At 50.5% G+C, this 20,901-nt stretch overlaps 1 protein-coding gene across 1 annotated transcript in view; it reads right to left on the bottom strand.

Annotated features, from left to right (window-relative positions):
- MYH9 (myosin heavy chain 9) overlaps positions 1 to 20,901 on the bottom strand; it is an 88,796-nt gene that overhangs the window by 42,709 nt on the left and 25,186 nt on the right. The window contains exons 2-3 of the mRNA XM_008144682.3: positions 14,274 to 14,625; positions 9,861 to 10,017 (exon numbers count right to left, since the gene is read on the bottom strand). Coding sequence (XP_008142904.2) covers positions 9,861 to 10,017; positions 14,274 to 14,606 — 490 coding nt within the window. The 5' untranslated portion in view covers positions 14,607 to 14,625. The remainder of the gene's footprint in view (positions 1 to 9,860; positions 10,018 to 14,273; positions 14,626 to 20,901) is intronic.

Genomic DNA, 20,901 nt, shown 5'->3' on the forward strand with positions numbered 1-20,901 from the left:
GCAGAGGTGACCGCAGGTGTTTCACCCCAGGCCCAGACTTAAGCTAGGGGCCTTATCGCTCACTTCCTCTGTGAGAGGAGCTGCGATTCTTGTCCATAAAAGGCCATGAGGCTCACACAGCGGTGACATCAGCCCCGACAGGAAGTGCAGAAGGAAGAGAATGGGCCTGGTTCACCAACGGGCCTGGTTCACCAACAGGGGCCCGGAGCTGACTCATTGGAGGCTCACAAAGATAACGCCTCCTGAGGTTCGGCCAGAGCTGCTCTCTCAGGGCTCCACCGGGAAGAGCGCCCTGCCCCCAAGACCCATCTTCAAGTCAGCCAGGTTTCCTGAGAACAAGAAAAATGGCACAAAGGGCAGTTTCGGGTTGCGTGATGTGCTGCCCGGGGTGAGACTGATGGGATGACCTGAAACTTTCCACCAGCAGGGGTCTGTCTTTCACGAAACTGAGAGCAGACCCCTGTGTCACTCACTGTGGGAACCCCTACTCCAAGTCACCTGGGACAGGAAGTGTCCGGCTGCCCCAGGCAAACTCCTGGACTCCAGAGTCCCTTCCCCAGAGAGCCTCTCGTGAACCCATCAGGGTCTTAACGGGCCAAAGTGCATTTAAGGGTGTTAATGGGCCAAAGTGCATGTAAAGCATGAAGAGACCTGTGGGTTCGAGCTCAGAACCTAGGGGCTGGGAAAGGCCTAGAGGGCATCTGGTTCCACCATCTGCATCTAGAGGTCAGGACACCGTGTCCCGAGAAACCCAATGACTTGATCGAAGTCACGCAGGCTGGGCCCACAACCCACGCCTCTGATGCCCAGTGCTTCCCCAGAGCGCTCCTACAGGGCGGCACTGCGCCGCCAGCAGCCCTGCCTCCCTGCTGCCCGCTCACAAAGTGTCACATGGGGCCTTGCAAGCTGTCTGCTACTGTCTCCGAAGCCAGCCCTGATTCATGAGCTTGGCTTACAAGCACTTGGGAAGCAGAGGAGTGAGAAAAAGCAGGTGCAAAATAATGCACGTTAGCCGAGGCTGCAGGTGGATGCCGGGCCCCGGAGGCCTGTGTCTTGGAGCCTCTGGCAGCCCGCCTGCCTCGCAGTCAGCCAGCGAGAAGGCAGCCGCCGTCGGTGGCTCTCGAGCACACAACATGGTCACCGGTTATGTTCTCTCCAAGGCACAAAGGTAGGCCACGACCAGACAGATGCTCGGTCAGCAGCAACCCAAGCCGGAAGCCAGCTGAACTTGGTCCAGTGCCTCTGCCTACACGCTCCCCCAGGTGGGGCTGTGGTGTGAACCCTGCTGAGGACGCCCTAGTCCCCAGTTACAGGAGGCGGAGAACAGGCAACCCTCCCCCCCAGGCACCCTTGGTAATTAGAAAGCAGCCCAAGAGACTGCTCTTCGCTTTCACTATGTCCTAGGGCGAGCAAGGCCCCAAGCAAGCCTTCTCTCAGCCAAAAGGCAACCAGCAGCTCACACAGGTGTGCTCCCAGGATACAGGCAAACCTGCCAGAAACCAGTGCTGGTTGTTTATCCACCTTTCCCATGGGCGGGGCCAAGAGCGAGAATGTTCTGTGGGTTACTACTGAGGCAGCTGATAGGTTTGTCAGGGTGGAGGGAAATTCAAAAGCCACATGTGAGTGCTGACGGCCCAAAGCAAAAGGGAGGACAATGACACCTGAGGTCAGCTCTGCCCTGCTCTTCAACAACACTGCCCTCGGGGAAAAGGAAACACAGGCAGGAGGGACCCTGGCTGAGTCCTGTGCAGAGAGGACTAAGCCACCGACCACAGGCCTGCAGAGGGCTCGGCTCGAAGTGGGGGAGAAAGAGGAGAACAGGAGAGAAGCACAAAAGGCCACGAACAGGGAACTTACAAACACTGCCAGGCAAAGCTCAGGACAAACTTGGCTCAACGCTGGAGCATAAACAGCCCCTCAAAAAGAACAATGGGCTTTGCGAAACACCCTGTTGATGAGTTGTGTCAAACCTGCTGGAGAATACCAGGAACTTGAACACAAGGAGATGAACAATAAGGGCACATGAAGATGCTTCCTGAAGAAATCAGGGCTCTGGTTGCCCTGGAGAAGGGGCAATCAAGTGAAATGGAAGGCCAGAGTTTGCTCCCAGAGCATGGCTTTCTTCCTTGGCCTTCAGCTTAGACCTCTGCCCCATTGTGCTTGTGGAGAAACATTCGTGTTCGAGAAACGTTATCTCCATCAGGAGTCACAAAGCCCAGTTGGAATGGCATCCTGAGCCCCAATCAATCCTGTTTGTTTGCCAAAGAACACCTCGGGTCCCCAGAGTTTATGACAAAGGTGGACACTGGGCCAAGACCGTGGTCAAGACTAGAGGAACTTTACAGAAGCCACTTCTAGAATCCTTACTCTTATCCCTGCAACTTTCAGCTCTTTTCTCTCTGTAGTTTTAGGGAATTCTTTTTCTCAACTGATAGCTTAATTCCAGAAATCAGGCAGGGGAAGGAAAGCAACCCTTTTCTCCGAACGCGTCGCTTTCAGCCCTGACATTGTGCAACAAGGCCCTACTGCAGTCTAGGAGCCAGCAAGTGAGAGAACAGGAAAAACGGGCTGGTGAGCAGAATCACCATGCAGCATCCAGAAGGCTGAAAGCCTGAAGGGGCTTAGCCATTAGAGACTCCACAGGTGAGGTTTTGTTGTTTGTTTTGGGGGAGCAGTAACAGAGGCATTAGGCCAAGTTTTCAACCACCCCCAAAGTTTCAGGTTCCAAGAGGGCCCTTCTTTCTTCTCTCCCACTTCAGTCGCCCAGAGCAAAGCACAGTGGACCTGTTGGGTTGGATTAAAAACAAAACAAAAAGACAACCCAAAACTGAAGCCCTGAAAAGGATCCATTAACCACAGATCCCTCTTCTAGAAAGAACATTTTATAGAAATGAGACTGACAGGCATGACCACATTATAATTAAGCAGCCTCATTCCAGGGGCTGGGCTTTCCTTCTGGGGGCATGACAAGCAGCCTCCCAGGGTCGGCCCTAAAAGTGCCTCCTGACCCGGCTCGGTGCGTGAGAATAGGCCCAGCGCTGCGTGTCAGACCTCTGGGTCCCCACCAGCACCTCACTTCCCTGATGCTGAAGAACTGGCCTAGAGCACACATGACATTCTCCAAAAGCCCCACTACGCTCTCCTGAAGCCCCACGGAGGCCATAGCAACACAAAGGCAAGCTCTGGGTCCGTGGACTAGATCAGACGAGTGGTGTTATGCGTTCACTGCAGGGAAGGCAGCTTTGACAAGCCACTTCCTGTGCGTGCTGGTACCCAGAGCCTGAACTCTGAGGAGAGTAAGCCACCGCCTGGAGGAAGCATCTGGCTATCACCTTCATTAAGCAGAGGAGCGTGGACTGAAGGGACGCATGACTGGCAGGCAGGGACAGTTCGGTCCAGAAACTCCATTGCCCGACTCCTCTTGCTACCTTCTAAGGGGCACTCACTTACTGCAGGCCAGAAGCCTTCCTTAATTCTTGCAATAACCGTGCCATTTTATTAACCCAAGAGGTAGATGAGAAAACAAGGCCCAGTCAGAGTAAGTGACACAATCGGGAAGTGACCCAAATCCAGCCCAACCCCACACTCTCTTCTCCACACCATACTTCCTGTTCACAGGCAAGTTGCTCCCTAACCCTAGGGCCCAGCAGATCCCTTTTGGTGACCTACCACAGAAGGTTATGTCATTCTCAAAGCCCCTTGCTACCCCAGCACCCTCAAGGCTAAGTGGGGCGCCCCCTCACTCTCCTCCTGTAGTTCATTTACCTGCCTCTCTGGACTGGGCCTTGGTCTCCTTCAGGCAGGGCCACGACTAGCACACAGTAGGTGCTCCGCTAACACGGGGAACCATGTGCAGGCACAGAACACTCCCTCGGGGTGAACCAATGCTGCACATGTGGCTCAGACCTCCCTGCAGACAGTGGGCCTCTGTGTGCCACTGGCCGGCAGGGCCGAGCCACCTGGCTGGCACATTCCTGCTTAAGTGGAGTCATCACATCTGTGGCTTCCTCAGCCGACTGGCCTGGTGACTCCGTTCAAAGTCATGCTTTCCCGTGCCTTCGAAGCATTCCCCAGCCTTTCCTCAGAGACCCTGGAAAGCAGACAGCTCCTCGGGGAGCACCCCCCTCCAGGGCAGAAGGAAGGGGAGAGAGGGGCAGGAGGGCGCTCGTCCTCCAAACCAGCGGGCCAGGGAGAACTCCGCCAAACACCAGCCAGAGAAATGAGGGGCAACGGCGTCCCTGGGGGGTGGGCACAGGACGGAGTCAGGAGACCCTGGGTTCTGGAGCTGACAGCCTTTGGGCCTTTGAACAAGTCAGCTAACATATCTAGGCCTGTCCCTTTTCCTGTGAATTAGAAGGGTCGTGTTCAGCTGTAAAGACAGCGCTAAAATTCTACCTTCATTGTTTACCCCAAAATGTTAGGCAACCGCTGAGAGGAATGTGGACACTCACGGGGGCACTTTGAGCAACTGCTTGGTGACCAACCACTTCCGGTGCAGCTTCCGCTGAGAAGCACAGCAAAGGGTTAAAGAAATAGCTCTCCGATTTGGATTCATTTAGGCCAGGAATGGAAGCAAACCCTGCTGCCACTCCCCCAGAAATGCTGGGAGCTTATTAAAATACCAAAAAGCCACTGGAGATGAGCGGCTTTCTAACTAATTAGCATAGAAGAGGGTGTTTTACCCTACTCTTAATGGGGAGACAATTGGGCTCAAGGCCAATTCTTTAACTAGCAAGTTCTGTAAGACTCAGAGGCAGACCCCAAGGTCTGGCCCCAAAGGAAGCCAGCAGCACCAGTTCCCATCCCAGTCACACCTTTGCAGACCACTTCTGCTTCTGTCCAATTCCCTGGCAGCCCCTGGTACCTGCCCCTGACAAGTTCCCATTCCCCCCTAGGGCTGATGTCTGCCCAGCAAGGGCAGCCACACAGAGTGTATGCTCTCTCACCCTCCCCCTCCCGGGCTCAGACAGCTCGCACTCTACAGAATCCTAAGGATCGGTTCAATCCCCAAGACAGGAAGACCTATCAACGGCCACGACAACAAATGAACCAACTATGTTACCACAACTTTAATGAAGCCCAAGGCTGAGGATTAAAAGAACAAACAAAACTGTGCCGGGCACGTCTGGGCTGCACTCTGACCACTCTGACACACCTGCCAGCCTGCCCACAGGATCCGACCACCACGGTGCCTTTCCGGCCACCCCAGGCCTCAGCGCCCACACATTCCTGAGCTCTCAAGGCACCTGCTGCAGTTGTGTTGGCACCAGGTGTAGGTAGCAACTTGTCTTGTTATACAGCTACAGCCACAGCTCTCTGTGTCCAAACATAGCTTGTCTCTCCACTTAGACTGCCAGGGCCTCCAGGGCCAGGATAAGGTACTAAGCCTCTTGATATTCTAGTTACTAGAATCTAGTACTTTCTATCTCTTATCTGCATGGCCTAATGCAGGACACCATATGCCGCCATGCCCCATCCCGTGCCCAAGGCAGATAGCACTCATCTATCCCAGCATTCCTTGGCATTGAATCTTAGCTCCTTGCCAACAGAGGGCCGGGCAAACCACTACCCATTGATAGGGGTTGACACTCGGAGCAAAACCAATCTGCAAAGCTTATTAGTCCAATGGTTTTGCCCCCCAAGAACATTTGGTGGCAACATCTGGGGACATTTTTGGTTGTCACAACTGGAGAGGGAGTGTGGTAGTGGCATATAGTGGGCAGAGGCCAAGATGGTGCTAAACAGCCTACAATGTACAGGACAAGTATCCCACCCCCTAAAAGAGAATTACCTGATCCCAAATGACATGTGTGCCAAGTTTGAGAAATCCTGACTTAGGCAGAGTAGCCATATAATTTATCATCTAAACTGACATGCTTCTGAGAGTGAAAGGGACGATATATTAATACTAACTCCAGGACAACAAGCACAAATGGGGGCCTAAAGGCAAACCAGAGAGTGTAAGAGAAGAAAGACAGAGGGAGGGCCCTTGGAAGGGTCAAACAGCTCATCTCATAAAAGTCCCCAGGCAAAGCCACCAACTACCCTATTTGCCACAATAAATGCTAGTATGTCATAAGCCACAACCAGCAGAGAGGAAATCTTTTTCTAGTTCTTGTGTAAAGAAAAAGCAGAAAGGGAACTATCTAGCTGTGCTTTTTAAGATGTGAGTGGCAGAGAACAAACCTGTTCCCCCCAAAAGCCAGGGGGACGGCATGTGCTAAGATGTGCTCTCCAAAAGAGAGGTGCTCATTCTAATAGCCTGCTGACCCCCCCGCTCCCTGCTGACACACTACTTAGGGTGGGAACCACGGCTATCCTCAGGAAGTTTCTTTACTACTGAACCACCTTGTCATAACAGGGGCAACTGCTGTTAGTTAACTTCCTCCTTGCCCCAAGAACAAGAGACCTATTGCTAATATCTTTGCAGGTCAACTGTGAACAAGAGGAACTTGGAAATGTCCTCAGTCAGTCAACATGGGAGCTTAAGAACTACAGCAAGTCCAAGATTTACCTGAAGGGGAGTGAAAACCTCTCAGACTGAGGGTTAGAGAGCATGTGGACCCAGCTCCTGCACACCCCATCACAAAGAAGCACCGGGGCCTTAGTTCCCTGTGCCCGCAAATGAACTTCCCGGGTCTCCACAAGATGAAAACACCCACGCACTGGCCCTCATAATATGAGGCAGTTCCTCGGTTCCTATGAAGGCCATTTCCATTATGGTCAAGACTTCCTGGTCGGCACAAAGGAAACCTCCAGCCCCCTGCATAGTCTCTTTATTTTTTAGGATTATCTCCAACTTGTAGAGCTGACTTTTGCCCCTCCATTTTTTGTTGTTGTTGAACAAATAAACCATGAATGAGTCTCTTTGGGAAGCAATTCCACAGGTTGTCGGGAAGTCCGGTTCTAAGAATGCCAACTCCTGGTGCCATGCTCTGCATCGATACATTATTCCTGTCATAACAGCCGGCCTAAGAAGGAAGAAAGCCCACTCGCTAGGACATGGTTCAAGTCCAGCATCCAGGTGTGGGAGCGCTCCTGATTCGGTAGCACAGAGCTCAAAAGACTCCAGGATGCAATTCTTGCACTTGGCCAATTAAAAGAGCCAGGAGAAAACTGACTCATAACCAAAAGAGACAGGACTCGGCTCTTCAGGAATCTCACAGACTTTTCTCCCACCAGACTGCTGTAGTTAGCTCTTTGAAACAGACACACTACCTTAAAGCTAAAGGGCTGGCTTCCTTGAAGAATTTTGAGACATGTACGTAAGCCTAAGGCTAGGCCAGACTTGTTCATCATCCATAATTCATCAAGCCTGGCAATGAAACACCTTCTCCACAGCACCATGGTATAATACGGACAGACCCACATGCTGCCATTTTAAACCACTAAACCAGAGACAAAGTTGTTAGCATAACAAAATTCATTACTATCACTGCCTAGATTGATTACAAAGTTTAAAGAAATAAAGGATGCACATGTAATAGGACATGAAAAACCACTATCAATATAAGATAGGAGAGAAATATATATATATAAGATATGAGACTATAGCCTGCCTGAAAGTTGGGCTTGACTCCAAATTACAGTAAATGTGCCATATGCCAGGTGCCTGGCTAAACTCTGAGAATCAAAAGGCAAGGTGAGTCCTGTCCATGTCTAGGAGAGAAAAACAAATATGTAAACATCTAATCCAAATAAAGTATGACCAGGGCTCTTATGCAAGTCTAGCCCAGATAGCCTCCCTGAAGGGCAGTAATGCTTCAGCCGTGTCTTTAACAAAAGAGCAGGGGCTTGCCAGGCATTGCGGGCACAGGGAACGGGTAAGGCGGTTTGAAAAAGGAGCTCCAGGTAGCTGGGAAGCTGGAGAGGTGGGCAGGAGGCCAATCACAGAGGGCACCGTGTGCTGCTAGAGGGTTTGAGTATAATCCTGGGGGCAATGAGGAGTCTTTTCAAGATTTCTAGTTGAGATTTGATCAGATTTGCATTTTAGAAAGATGACCCTCTGGTAGAAACAAGAAACAGCTCTATTAAGAGTGAAGGTTAAACCATTTGTCCACCATCCAGAGCTGAGGGGTCAGTGCTGACATGTACACATAAGGAACTGGTGGACATTGAAATTGGGTCTCAAAAGAACTGTTGGTCCAGAAAGAAACTCACTACAGACTGATTCATTTGCCTGTCAGCATAACTATTATTTCTCGTCTCACATTCAGTTCTTATAAGTATATATCTAGTGACATATGATCTCGCTCATCTAGGGGAAATGATGAACAACATAGACTGAGGAACAAGAACAGAACCAGAAACAAGGAGGCATCGATCGGACTATCGGGCCTCAGAGGGAGGATAGGGGAGGGTGGGGGGAGAGGGGAGAGTTCAACCAAAGGACTTGTGTGCATGCATATGAGCCTATCCAACAGTTAAGTTCAACAGGGGGTTGGGGCATGCGTGGGGAGGGGGGTGGGATGGGAATGGGGGGATGAGGACAAATATGTGACACCTTAATCAATAAAGAAATTAAAAAAAAAAAAAAGAGTGAAGGTTAAGAAGCCATTGAAATCATGCAGACAAAAAATGGTGGGGGTCTGAACTAAGGCCAGGACCATGTGGATAAGAGGTCCAAACATGACAGGAGATAAAATCTACAGAAAGTACGAATGACTTGGAAAAGGGGTGGGAAAGAAAGAGGAGAGGGTAAGGTGAGTCAGGCTCCAGGCTTTGATGAATGGCTGAATGGAGAAATGGCAGCTGGGAGCACATGGGGATCAGATGATAGGGCCAGTCCTCAGCCAGAAAGTGATGGAGAATGTACTTGAGTGAATGCAGCCATCATCCAGAGGAAATGTGGAGGGAGTGTGCAGACAAGGCCTTGAGGAGCATCAGCATGTGGGAAGGGGGAGTAACAGGAAAGAACCACACATGTGGGGAGGGCAGAGATAAGGGGAACCAGAGAGAGGGTCACAGGAAGGAAGGCTTTTGAAAGGGAGTGGTCAAGATTGTCCAATGCTGGGGAGAGGGTAAGTAAAATAAGAACTCATGAGTACAATGGATTTCCCAAGACAGAAGTGAGGGTGACCTTTGTGGGACAGTCTTGAGAAGTGGTGGGGCCAGACATCACAGATACTTCCTCTAAACAACTCCGCTGTGGACCTGGCCGAGTGGCTCAGTTGGTTCGAGCATCATCCCATACACCAAAAGGTTGAGGGTTCGATTCCCGGTCAGGGCACATACACAGGTTATGAGTTCAATCCCTGATGGGGAGTGTATAGGAGGCAGCCAATTGATGTTCCACTCTCACATGGATGTTTCTCTCTTTCCCTCCTCTCCTTTCCTCCTCTCTCTAAATATATATATGCTGCATATATATATTTAGAGAGAGAACTGGAGGGAAATAAAAAAACAACTCCGCTGTGATGGGACAGAGAGAGTAGAGAAAACCTAGAGTGGGATTCAGAATTCAGAAGAGCCTTTTTGTCTGTTTTTGTGTTGTTGTTGTTTTTTAATGGGGAAAACTGAAGCATGTTTCCACACTGTGAGGAAATGAAAAAGAGGTGAGAAACAAGGAGGAAAGGCAGGAACTGGTAGAAGAAGGGGTCCAGAAGTGAGAAGACGGATGCAGGAGCTTTTGACAAGAATGAGAAACCAGGAAAAGCTTCTAGGACTTTCTATCAACACATAAACATGTCCTTTGATAGCCACTGGTCTTGACTCTCACACATGGCATACAGACCTCCACAACACACCGCCCCATCACCACTGCTCCAGCCACTAGATCACCGTCACTAGTGAGTGAGCACCTGCAAAGGTGCCAACAAGGCTGCAGGGGAAGACAGCCCCTGGGAAGGCCGCGCACTCACCTTGCATCATACTCCTGTAGGCGGAGTCTGTGATGGCGTAGATGTGAGGGGGCATCTCGTGCCTCTTCTTGCCTTTATACATATCCACAATCTCTTCAGAGTAGATGGGCAGGTTCTTGTAAGGATTGATGACCACACAGAACAGGCCTGAATAGGTCTAAAGAAAAGAGCAGCAAATGGGAATGGGTTAGGAAGTCTCCTGCGCAGTGGTGCGCACGGTGGCCTGAGGGACAGCGCTCCTGGGCCCCTTGCTCTCTGGGCTCAGCAGCCCTGCTGCACATGTGGGCACACCATCTGCTCTTTCAGTGAGGGTCCTCCCTCAATGGCATGACTGCTATTGCATCCATGATGCATCCATGAGTGTGTGCATCAGGAAAGAGCTGTGGCAAGTTTCACAGAGAGCAGAAACCCAGTTACAAAACTCAGTTCCAAGGACAAAAAGAGATGTGTCTGTCATTGTGAGATGCACAAAGAGAAAAGGATTGAGCTGTAGCATGCAAAGTGTGTAGAAACACAAATTATTCTACCCTGAAGGGCTCTCAGAGATAGTTAAGCCTAAACTTCCCTAGCACTGGGAAGAACTCACTTTGTTCCTCAACCAACTAGATCTTTTGTGTGCTAGTAGATCACGGACAGATACTTCCCTCCCTGGAACCTTCTGGAGACATTCACATGAAAATCTCTCCAAAACCTAGACCACTTTCATGTCGCCTGTGAGCCTTCTCCAAGACCCTCATCTTCTGCTAAGGGGAATCCAATTAGTCAATAGCCTTAATGTGAGGCACCCAAAAATATACTCAGTACTCTAAGTCTGACTTGACCAGGTTAAAATTAGACCCTGAAGTCATGTGTCCTGAGTTCAAGTCCCAACAAGGACAAGTTTCTTAACTTCTCTCTCCCTCCCTGTCTCAATCTGTAAAATGGGGATGGAAGAAGGCAGGTGAAGTAAGGCCTAGATACCATGATTCACACACACCTGCAGCCCTAGGCAGTTAATGACAGAGCTGGGAGCAGACCCAGTCTCACACCCTCCAGTGGGGACCTCCTTGGTCACAGAAGCCAGTTTTCTGAGCTCCTCACATCTTTATGTTGTTCTCATTACAAGCGGCTTCCACCCTCACTATCCACAGTTTTGCTCCTTGGTCCAACAGCAGCCAACATCTGAGGGTTGCACTATGGGTCAACCCAGCCCCTTGCACCCCTACCCTCTCCAATCCCACCGAAACTGAAGCTGGATCTTGTTGTTGAAGCCACAGACAGGGTCCACCCAGGAACCAGTCATGAGGACAGAGGCTCTACCCAGCGTTGGCAAAAGGCTACAGCACTTGGATGCTCCAAGCAGAAGTTACACTGAAAGCAGAACTCCAGCGGGACCCACTAACCATACACTGTTCTGCAATGCAGAAGAGCAGCTGAGTTTGCCTGCCTCTTCTGTCTGGAGGGCACACAGAGCCCTCAATTTCCTTTTTTCCTGGGATAATCAGTCATTTGTTTTCTCTCCAACTACTCTTGCCACTAGGGACCAAGAAAGCTCTGAAGCAAAGAGGTCTGAATGTGGTGCTGGCAACCGGAGGGTTGGGTATTATGGGAGACAGGAGTGCAGCCGGGACTCCTGTTTTCCCTCCCTACGTCGAGTGGGTGGGGATGAGATAGAGGCCAGAAAGCAAGCAGCAAGGTCATCCCAGGAGCTCAGAAACAATTGAGCTTTGTTCCTGGGGGTTGAGAAAACCCACACTCTAGGAAATCCAGCCCGATGGAAGTGAAGGACACATGGCCACACATGAGGGCGTGCCACAGAGCCAGATGTTCGGGAACAGCTGATGGTGACAGCAGAAGGGCTAGGGGTTACTAGGACAAGTCTTTCTGACAGCTGGGTGGGCAGATGGTCCTGCGGAGAGTTCTATGGGGCCTCCCAAGTTCTCTGGGCTAATCCCACGGAATCAGTGGACTTGATCAAACTGAGCCCAGGGGAACGAGCGCAGCAGCTCAGGTGGGAGGAAAGAGGCTCGGGTGCAAGCCGCTCTCTCTGGATGCTCGTGGAGGCGCAGACACTGAGCAAGTGGCTTTGCTCCCACACGGGCCGCGCCAGGAAGCTGCTCCATTCACGGGCCACAGAGGCTCTTTGTGCCTGACCGCCCCCTATCCCAGAGCCTCACCCCCCGGAGAAACAGACAGAGCAGCTGTGGTGCAGAATTAGCCACACCGCCCACAAGGCCAGGCAAACATGCTGCACAAAGGCTCCCGGTGCCGCAATTTGGAATGTCGTGTGCAGAGAGGTGGACTGTGAATGGGGGGGTGGGGGTGGCCACCCCTACCCAGGCAGCCCCACCAAGTGGCTTTGATCTCGCCACAGTTCTGCACCTGCTGGGGTCTTCATTAGGGCAACTGCAGCGACAATCAACTTCCTTTCTGGTGACAACACTTAGGAGGAGGAGGAGGCTGGTCTGAGGCAAGAGGAACTACACACGGAGGTGACAGCAAAGGAACAAAAATGAGAATTTGTGCCTCCAGCCAGAGAGTTCTAGAGAAAAAGCTCAGGTCCTACCCACCATGCCCGCCTACTGAGTAAACCCACACTTCAGAGGAAAGATGAAGCAACTAACACTGAATGCACTTTAACAACTAATACCCCCATTTGAAGCAGGGAAAGACCATTCGCAGCCGGCTGGTATAGGCAACGGCATGCAGGCCTCTGGCTTGTTTCACACTCAGCAAATCGCGAACGGGACCCAAGATGAACAGTGACACAAGTACAAGACCGAGCAAAGGGAGACTTTTAAGGTGATGCTTCCTTAAAGTCTCTTTGCTTTTTCGGGTCACTAATTCTGAATTTCAGCAGTTAATATCCCTAGGGGCAGGGGCTTTTCAATTTGATCCAGACAATATCCTCACCAAGAAACAGAGAAATAACTGGGTGGAGAGTCGGGAAACCGAAGTTCCAGTCTCAGCCCTGCCAGTGCCTCGCTGTGTCACTCTGAGCTAGCCCCTTGCCCTTTCTGGGCCTTACCTCTTCCCACCTGTCACATAAGAAGGATGGGCTAAGCTGGCCTATACAGAAGGACTTTTCCAGGTAGGCAGTTCTGTGTGTCTCCTCACTGACAGGTCCTTGACTAAGCAAGCTCATCCCCACAGGGTGGTCATCAACAGCAGGAATGAGGCCCTCATGAGCACAGACCAGCTTAGCAATCAGCAAGGCAATGCACTCCGGGCACACGGTCTAGCCCAGTCAGGACTTCTGGGCAATCCAAAATGGCCCGTGCACACTGCAGGGCACTCAGCAGTACCAGTCGTGGGGGGCAAGGGTATTGCCCTGGGGGAAGGGGTGTTGAAGTCACCGTGAAATTGTACAGAAAAGAAAATGGCTGGCTCTTTGGGAGTCTCTCACCCTCCCTGTAACAGGATGAGCCCAGGGTCTCCTTTATGATACACATGATCATGGGCAGACCCCTCAGGCCGACACTGAGTTTTCCCAACTATAAAATGAGAAGCTTGTAATGATCTAAATGTTTTCTTCCTCCAATTCAAAAAAATGTTGAGAACTGTTTTATTCAGCTCCAAGGCCAAGGCCAAGGTGAATACAACAGCATAATTAAATAAAGAGCTATTTTAGGAATAATAAGAACCAGATATTTCTTCCCTACTGGAGACAAAACCAGAAGGAAATATCTCTAAACTGAACAGAAAAAAATTGGGGTGGATCTGAGAAAGAACTTTGTGACCCCAGGACCGTAAGAGCTTGGAGCATGTTACCAAGGGAATGAGTAAATGCTCATCTCTTGATATTTTCTTCAGGGGTGATGAGCTGCCGTTCTGCCGATGTAACCCCGCTGGCTGGAGGAAAGAGAAAAGACTGCCCTGTTTTTTGCATGCTGCGGGCCTTTGTACATGCTGTTCTCTGCACTGTAGGCCTGGCCTGGGACCAGCCTAAAGTGTTGGATAAACTAGGAACCCAAGCCTGCCTCTTGGTAGCTTGCCTCTCTGCTCAAAGCACACTCCTTAGGGAAGCAAGCCACACTGACAGACGTGAGGAGGGAGGCAGGAGGGGACCAGGTGGTGCAGGAGGAACAAGTGGGAAACCAGGCCACGCATTTCCCTCCTTGAGAAGGAACTGATCACACTGGCCCTTCCCATCTCCACCAAGGCCAGTGCGTGAGCATACCTCACACATGTCACATTCTCCCTACACCGACCTACACCAGCTTCCTGTTGTGGTTTGGGCTGTGTAGAGAAGAGATGAAAGTCATGCTATGAGAACATTCCATTAGAATGTTCAGACACTGAAGTTCAAGGATGTCACCCCAGCATTCCTTCAAGCCCCCTTCTCTCCCAGAGAGCCAGCGCCCAGAATCTGAGGCGGGGAACAGGGGAACACACCCAGAGCCCCTCCCACCCCCAAGAGCCGGGCCCACTTACGTAGATGAGCCCTGAGTAGTAACGCTCCTTGAGGTTGTGCAGCACCGAGGCTTCGTTGAGGCACGTGAGCTCCGCCATGTCCTCCACCTTGGAGAACTTGGGCGGGTTCATCTTCTGGATGTCATCCTTGTTCACCTTCACCTTCTTCCCATTCTCCACCAGCTCCACAATGGCCTCATCGCCCACCTCTTCCTTGAGGCTGGCGGGCTCAAAGCCACTCTTGTCAGAAGGCACCCATACCAGCTTCTTGGCAGCCCAGTCAGCCTGGGCCAAGGGGTTATTGATGAAGTTTTTATCCACATAGAGATACTTATCAGCAGCTTGCTGCGCCATGGTGACTTACAGCCAGGACCTAAGAGAGAAAAAAAGGACAAACGTTAGCTATAACTACATTAGCCACACAAGAATCGCTAACATGCACCTCTTATCTTTGCAAACTAGATAGCATTATAGTGCAGTAAAACTCTATATAACCAAGCTGCACAATTTGCCAAAATTTCCTTGCTTCTATTTTTGGGAGAAAGATGTATATTGCTGAGAAAACACAGTAATAAAGGCTGTACAATTTGCCAAAATTTCCTTGCTTCTACTTTTGGGAGAAAGATGTATATTGCTGAGGAAACAAGGTAATTAAAAACAAGGTAATATCAGGGATGCTGTAAGAAATTAATAGTAAGGTATATTCTAGGATCGATACACAATCAACTCATCTATAAACAACTATTATGCCACATGATGAGCACTAAGAGTCTCAAAGACAGATGCAGTTATAGTCACTCTGCCATGCCTACAAAGGCAGGAAAATGACTGCACAATTTAGGAGAACTTCCAACAAAAACAGGTTCCTAATTAGACAAAAAATGGGCAATTGACTACAATTACACATGGTGTTTTATTTTCTTTTGGTTGTTGATTCTGTGAAATAAGAGTCAACAACCAAAAGAAAATAAAACACCAATATGTTGCCAATACATTTTAATTCCACCTTGATAACAAAGCCCAAAGAAATAAGGCGAGAAGAAAGTAAGTCAGTGTTTCCCTTCCTGGGGCACCAGTGTGCAAAGGCCACCCTCACAATTAAGGGCCAGAAGAGCGTAAGCACGCGTGCGTTCGCTTGTTTCCAAACTCATTTGCAAAATAAAGATGATGAAATAATAATCCCTTACACCTGTGTGGTTTTATTGTTCATAAAATGCTTTCACATATATTTTGCTATCTGGAAAGATCCTTGTCATAATAACCCTGTAAGATTGGTAAGGTACGTGTTATTATCCCATTTTACAGATGAGGAAACAAAAGCTCCTGGAGGCAAGGGGGTTGTGCGGAGTCACCCAGGAAGAACTCCAGACTGCTGGTCCTGTGGCCTTTGCACAGTGCAACCACAGAACTGCTTCCTATTCAAAAGCTCGGGCTCGGAGCAGCTCAGAGAACAGCTGCTCTGAGTGAACCAAAAGCAGGACTCAGAGACCCTGGTCAACAGCCAGCCATGCCACCGGAGGAACCGCCCAGAAGCCCACTGCCTGCTCACAACACAGGCAGGCTTTTCCCTGGCGAGATCAAGGTCCCCAGCCCAGGCACAGGCACAGGAAGCCAGGAGGATGCCAGATCCAAGCCCAGAGTCACACAGGCTTTCATGCTTCCAGATTCCAAAAGGGACTGGGATGCCAAGGAAGCTGGAGGGTTGGGAGGAAGAAAACAAAAGGAAAAGTCTGGGCTGCCCGGGCCTTCTTATCTGGGCTCATTAAATGGTTTCCAGATCAAGGCGAAGGGGCTCCCCTGGACTCACTCCAGGAGGGGCTGTTTTCCAGGAAATCTGCTGGTTCCCCCCACAGGAGGAAGGCAAGTCCAGGGAGCAGAGCCTGGCAGCCTCCCCAGCTCCCCCAGCTGGTGGCTCGGTTTACATTCTCAGCACAAGCAAACCCTGGAAGCCCCTCTCTGGGACCAGGGGCGCCATCCACCTGCAAGGACCACCCCCCAAGAGAAGGCAGGGCCCAGGGTTAGGCAGCAGCAAACAAGGCATGAACAGAAGAGCTATAAACCACCTGCTATAAACCACCTGGCCGGCCCTAATCTTCCCTGTGGGTCTGGGGTCTAGGCAGGTGGCAGCTTACTTCCAGCTGTCCTTGCTTCCACACTGGCCAGTCCATTCGAGCAATCGAAGGCTTCTCTCCGCCAGCATAAATACCAGCTGTCATCTGCCTGCCCGCTGCTTATCTGACCACTGGCCAGTTGGCCTCTCCCAAGTCTCAGTACCCGGGCTCCCCAAACCAGTGTCCCCATTGTGTCACTGTCCTGCTCAGGAACTTGCAATGATTGCCAAGTACAGGGTCTCACAGGCTGCTGGTTCTCAATCTTTTTGCAAACTTCAAACCCATAAAAGGTAAGACAATCTCCCATCAAGATGCAAAAAGAGAGTCACCTGAACCTTGTCCCCCCTAAATCCTAAATCTGCTGCTGGTTAAGAGTTCACTGACCCAGCCAAGTAAAACCTGAGGATACATCACACCCTTTATAAGATCCCTCCAAGAGAAGGAGGGAAAGGGACTGTCATTAAGTATGTAGATACTACCAACATCAAGTTCTGTTTATTCCCAACCTCACTTAACCATCAATCACCCTGGAAAAGAGCTTTTATTGCCCCCAATTTATAAATAAGGAAACAGGCTCAGAGACAGCAAGTCATTTGTCCAGTCTCCCAGTCCAGTTATGACGCACGATCCTAACCCAGAACTTCCTGGCCCCCAGGCCTGGGCTCTTCCTGGCACACTTGTGCCTGGGGTCTCACAAAACAAAGTCAGGCTGGCACTGAGGCTGGGTTGAAACTGTTGATAAGCTGAGTGGGGCATGGGGAATGCAGAGGTAGGCATTCCACAGCATTCAACAAATATTTACTGAGCAAGCGGGCAGGGAGGCTGAGAATGAGCCTTCCTGGTGTGGACCATGTGGCCTGTCAAAAAGCAGGCACAGCCCCGGCTGGTGTGCTCGGTGGTTGGAGCATCGACCTACCCACTGAAGGGTCATGGTTCAATTCCCAGTCAGGGGCACTGTACCTGGTTGCAGGTTCGATCCCCAGCCTGGTTGGGGCTCATGCAGGAGGCAACCAATCTCTTTCCTCTCCCCGCCTTCCCTTCAACTGGCTCTAAAAAAACAATGGGAGAAATATCCTCCAGGATTGAAAAAATAAAAAAAGCAGAGCACATTAAAGCTCAATATTCTCACTCCCCTGGCCTGTGAGCTGCCCCAAGCAGCCCATCAGTCATGGCCAAATGACTCTGGCCCTCATCAAACCCCTTTCATCCCAGCAACACCACCCCTGGTGGGGCCAACAGCAAACTATCTGGAGGCCTGGCATCACAGCAGCACCTGGGGTCCCTTCGGGCTGCAGGCCTGGGCACTCGGCCTACCCTGGAAATCGGGTAGACTGCCCGGCCCTTTCATTGGTGGGTCTGTGCTGGAGGGCCATAAAGCGCAGGTGACAGGGAAAATCCATCCAACACACCGCCCTGGGCTGGTCGTTCGACCCGACCTTCAGCCCTCAGAAGGGGGGAAGGGGCAGTTACAGGCCAGCACTGTCTCCCTCCAATACCTATCAGAGACCTGGGGGCCAAGCCAGAGTTCCTGTAACAGAGGGAGACCCACTGCCTTCCCTCGGAGTTGGACCAACACCGAGGGCCGTGGTGCCAAGGCACCCACGGATGGTGGGCTTGAGGAGTGCCCACTCGCCTCAGTGCCTCTCTCTGGGCAGAACTTTTCATTAAACACGGCTGGGCCCTGCTGAGCCAGGCCAAGGACAGAGCTATCTGGTTTCAGCAGTTCTGCTGGAATGACGCGGGGGAGCAGCAGTGCCAAGATCAATAGCCGGGCTGGGCTGGTGGGGAGGACCACAGAGGTCACGATAAACAGTGGGGTTGCAGTGAAAGCCCTCCCACCCAGCCCGGACAGGAACATCACATTCAAGGATTCGGAGGCCACAGGGCTGCCGCTGAGCTCCACCTGTGTACGGTACAGAGGCGCCCAGGCCCCAGCGGCTGCTGAGTCAGTGTGCCCAGTGGGGAAGCGGGGATGCAGACAGGTTACCACTCACCTCACCTCTAAGGATGCAGGTGGAGTAGGCCACCACCGTCAAGAGGTGTTAGAACAGGAATGAGGGGCACTAGAGAAAGGGTACAAGGAGGCAGTCTACTCAGTGCAGCCAGCATGCAGCCACTTTCCCGCCCCATCCTGAGACCCTGCTCCATAGTCACTTTGAAATTAAAACAAACAAACTGGATGTAATATAAAGGTTTTCAAAATAAAAGAAAAAATATCTCCCTAAATTCCTGACCCTCTCCCGCCAAAAATCAGTTTTCTCTCTCTCTCTTTTTTAATAAATCAATCCCCCCCCCCCTCTCTCTCTCTTTTCAATGGTCCCTCTAGTCCTGGTTCACAGAAACACTTGATTTTTAACTACCTTACGCAAAGAGTGAAGTTCACATTTGGTATTTTCCCTCCTTCCTGTGACCATTTCCCCAGAGGGCCACAGTCTGCTTGTTGATCATTTTTATCCAAATGTTTCATTTTACAGGTGACGATGCAGAGGCTCCAAGAGGAGAAAGTACCTGCATTCAGTCACAGAGCTGGGGGAGCCAAAACCCAAACCTTGGACTCCTAACTCCAAGGCCACTTTTAATGGCTACATAATATTCCAAAGTGATTTTTAATAACTCACTACCTACTAGATTTTTTCCTCTTATATAGTGGACCATCTTGAGATAAATTGCCAGAATTACTGGATCAAAATAATCTGGACACTTTTAGGGCCCTGAGATATGTTATCGAAGTGTTTGCCCTGAGATGTGTTATCAATAGGGGTTGATTGATGAGCACAGCCACTGGAGCAGCAGCCACACCAGCACTTAGAAAACAGTCTGCAGGAAAGACCTTGGTGGCTCAGATTAGGGGCCCTCAGGAAGCCCTGGGAACGGGGTGGGGTTGGGGGGGCTTGGCCAGCCAGCAAGGAGTTAAGGAGAAAGAAGGCAGCTCTCTCCCATTGCAGATCAGATCAGGCTGAGGCAGGCCCTTCCAGGCCCTTCCCATGCGGCTTCCTGTGGGTGCCAGTCCAACTCCAAGAAACCCAAGTAGTTGCCTTTTTAGGCCATAATCGAGAGGACACAACCAGAGGCTAAATTAGGACGCTCAGGAAATGATGAAACTGAAAGTAAATAGGTTAACCAAAAACCTCTGCTTTCAACCCAAAATGTAATTCCTCGATTATTTGCCTTCTCCCCTTCTCTGCTGCCGCTGCCCCCCCCCCCCCACCCCCGCAAAACATCTACTTGGCCCTTGTACTCCTTCCTGTTTTCCCAAAGAATCCCCTCCTCCCTCCCTCGGGTTCTCTTTTTACTTATTTGTGTGCTTCTCTGGAAAAGAAACCACTAGCCCTTAAAGACAGAATTTATTCTACTAGGACAAATCGTTGGTCCAAAGACTGAGTGTTTCCATTCCTAGACAACTAGGATTATGTAAAGCCTTCCATGGGCCAATTCTAGGCTTGGAGCTTTTAAGTCAGCCCAGCTCATCAAAGATACCAAGCACGGAGGGCCTGCTAATAAGCTCTCTGTTTTCTCACTCAAGTCCGGCAATCATTGTATAAGGTATACATTGTCATATTCATTTTACAGGTGAGGGAAATGAAGCTCAGACAGCCCCCAAAACCCAGGTTCACACTCAGACCCATTCGGCTCCAATGCTCTGCTCAGTTTCCACTCAGGTTCCACTGAGAACCCCTGGTTAAGCAAACCAGCAAAACAGACATCAATTTGCCAATTTTAGCTGCAAACCCCATATTCTCTTCGTGCTGGTTTGTACAAGAGACTTTTCACACTTCCAAGTCGCTGAGCAAAATGTAAGAGGATGTGGGGCATGGCCTTGGGCGAGCCATTTAAGTTCTCTGAACCAAGGTTCCAGACCAGAGACCCAAGCAGCTTCACCCCAGACCCGGAGCCCTTTTCCAGCTTTATCAGTGATGGATGGGAGCAGCTCCTCTGATTGTTTTTCATCCTACCCCCATCCCAGGGAGCACAGGTGAATGAATATGCCCCTTCTCTTTCTCCTTACAGCCATTGCTTTTTTTTTTTTTTTTTTTTTAATTAATCTCAGAGAGGAGGGGAAGGGGAGAAAGAGGAAACATCAATGATGAGAGAGAATCATTGTATCAGCTGCCTCCTGCACGTCCCCTATTGGGGATCGAGTCCGAAACGCATGCATGTGCCTTGACCGGAAATCGAACCATGACCTCCTGGTTCATAGGTCCATGCTTAACCACACGAGCCAAGCCAGCCATTGCTTTGGAGGTAAATAAACTATTAAGGAAGGTTCTATAAAAGCAGCTACTGAAATAATAAAGAAAATTTCAAACCCATTAGATTTAACTCAGTCGACCAAATCATACTGAGGATCTATGTGCAAAAATATTGTGACAAAGGTATAAAGGACACCCAAGGAGTTTATAATGTACTGGATGACACATATCACTGAAGTGCCAATCTGGGGCTTTATTTAGAGTGGACAGAGCAAGCTCCTGGGTTTTCTGTCCTGTTAACTGCTGCACCCAACAACAAGTATGGTGGGCGCCCAACAGATAGATGCC

The sequence above is a fragment of the Eptesicus fuscus genome, chromosome 7 (genome assembly GCF_027574615.1).
Source record: "Eptesicus fuscus isolate TK198812 chromosome 7, DD_ASM_mEF_20220401, whole genome shotgun sequence".
Taxonomy (NCBI): domain Eukaryota; kingdom Metazoa; phylum Chordata; class Mammalia; order Chiroptera; family Vespertilionidae; genus Eptesicus; species Eptesicus fuscus.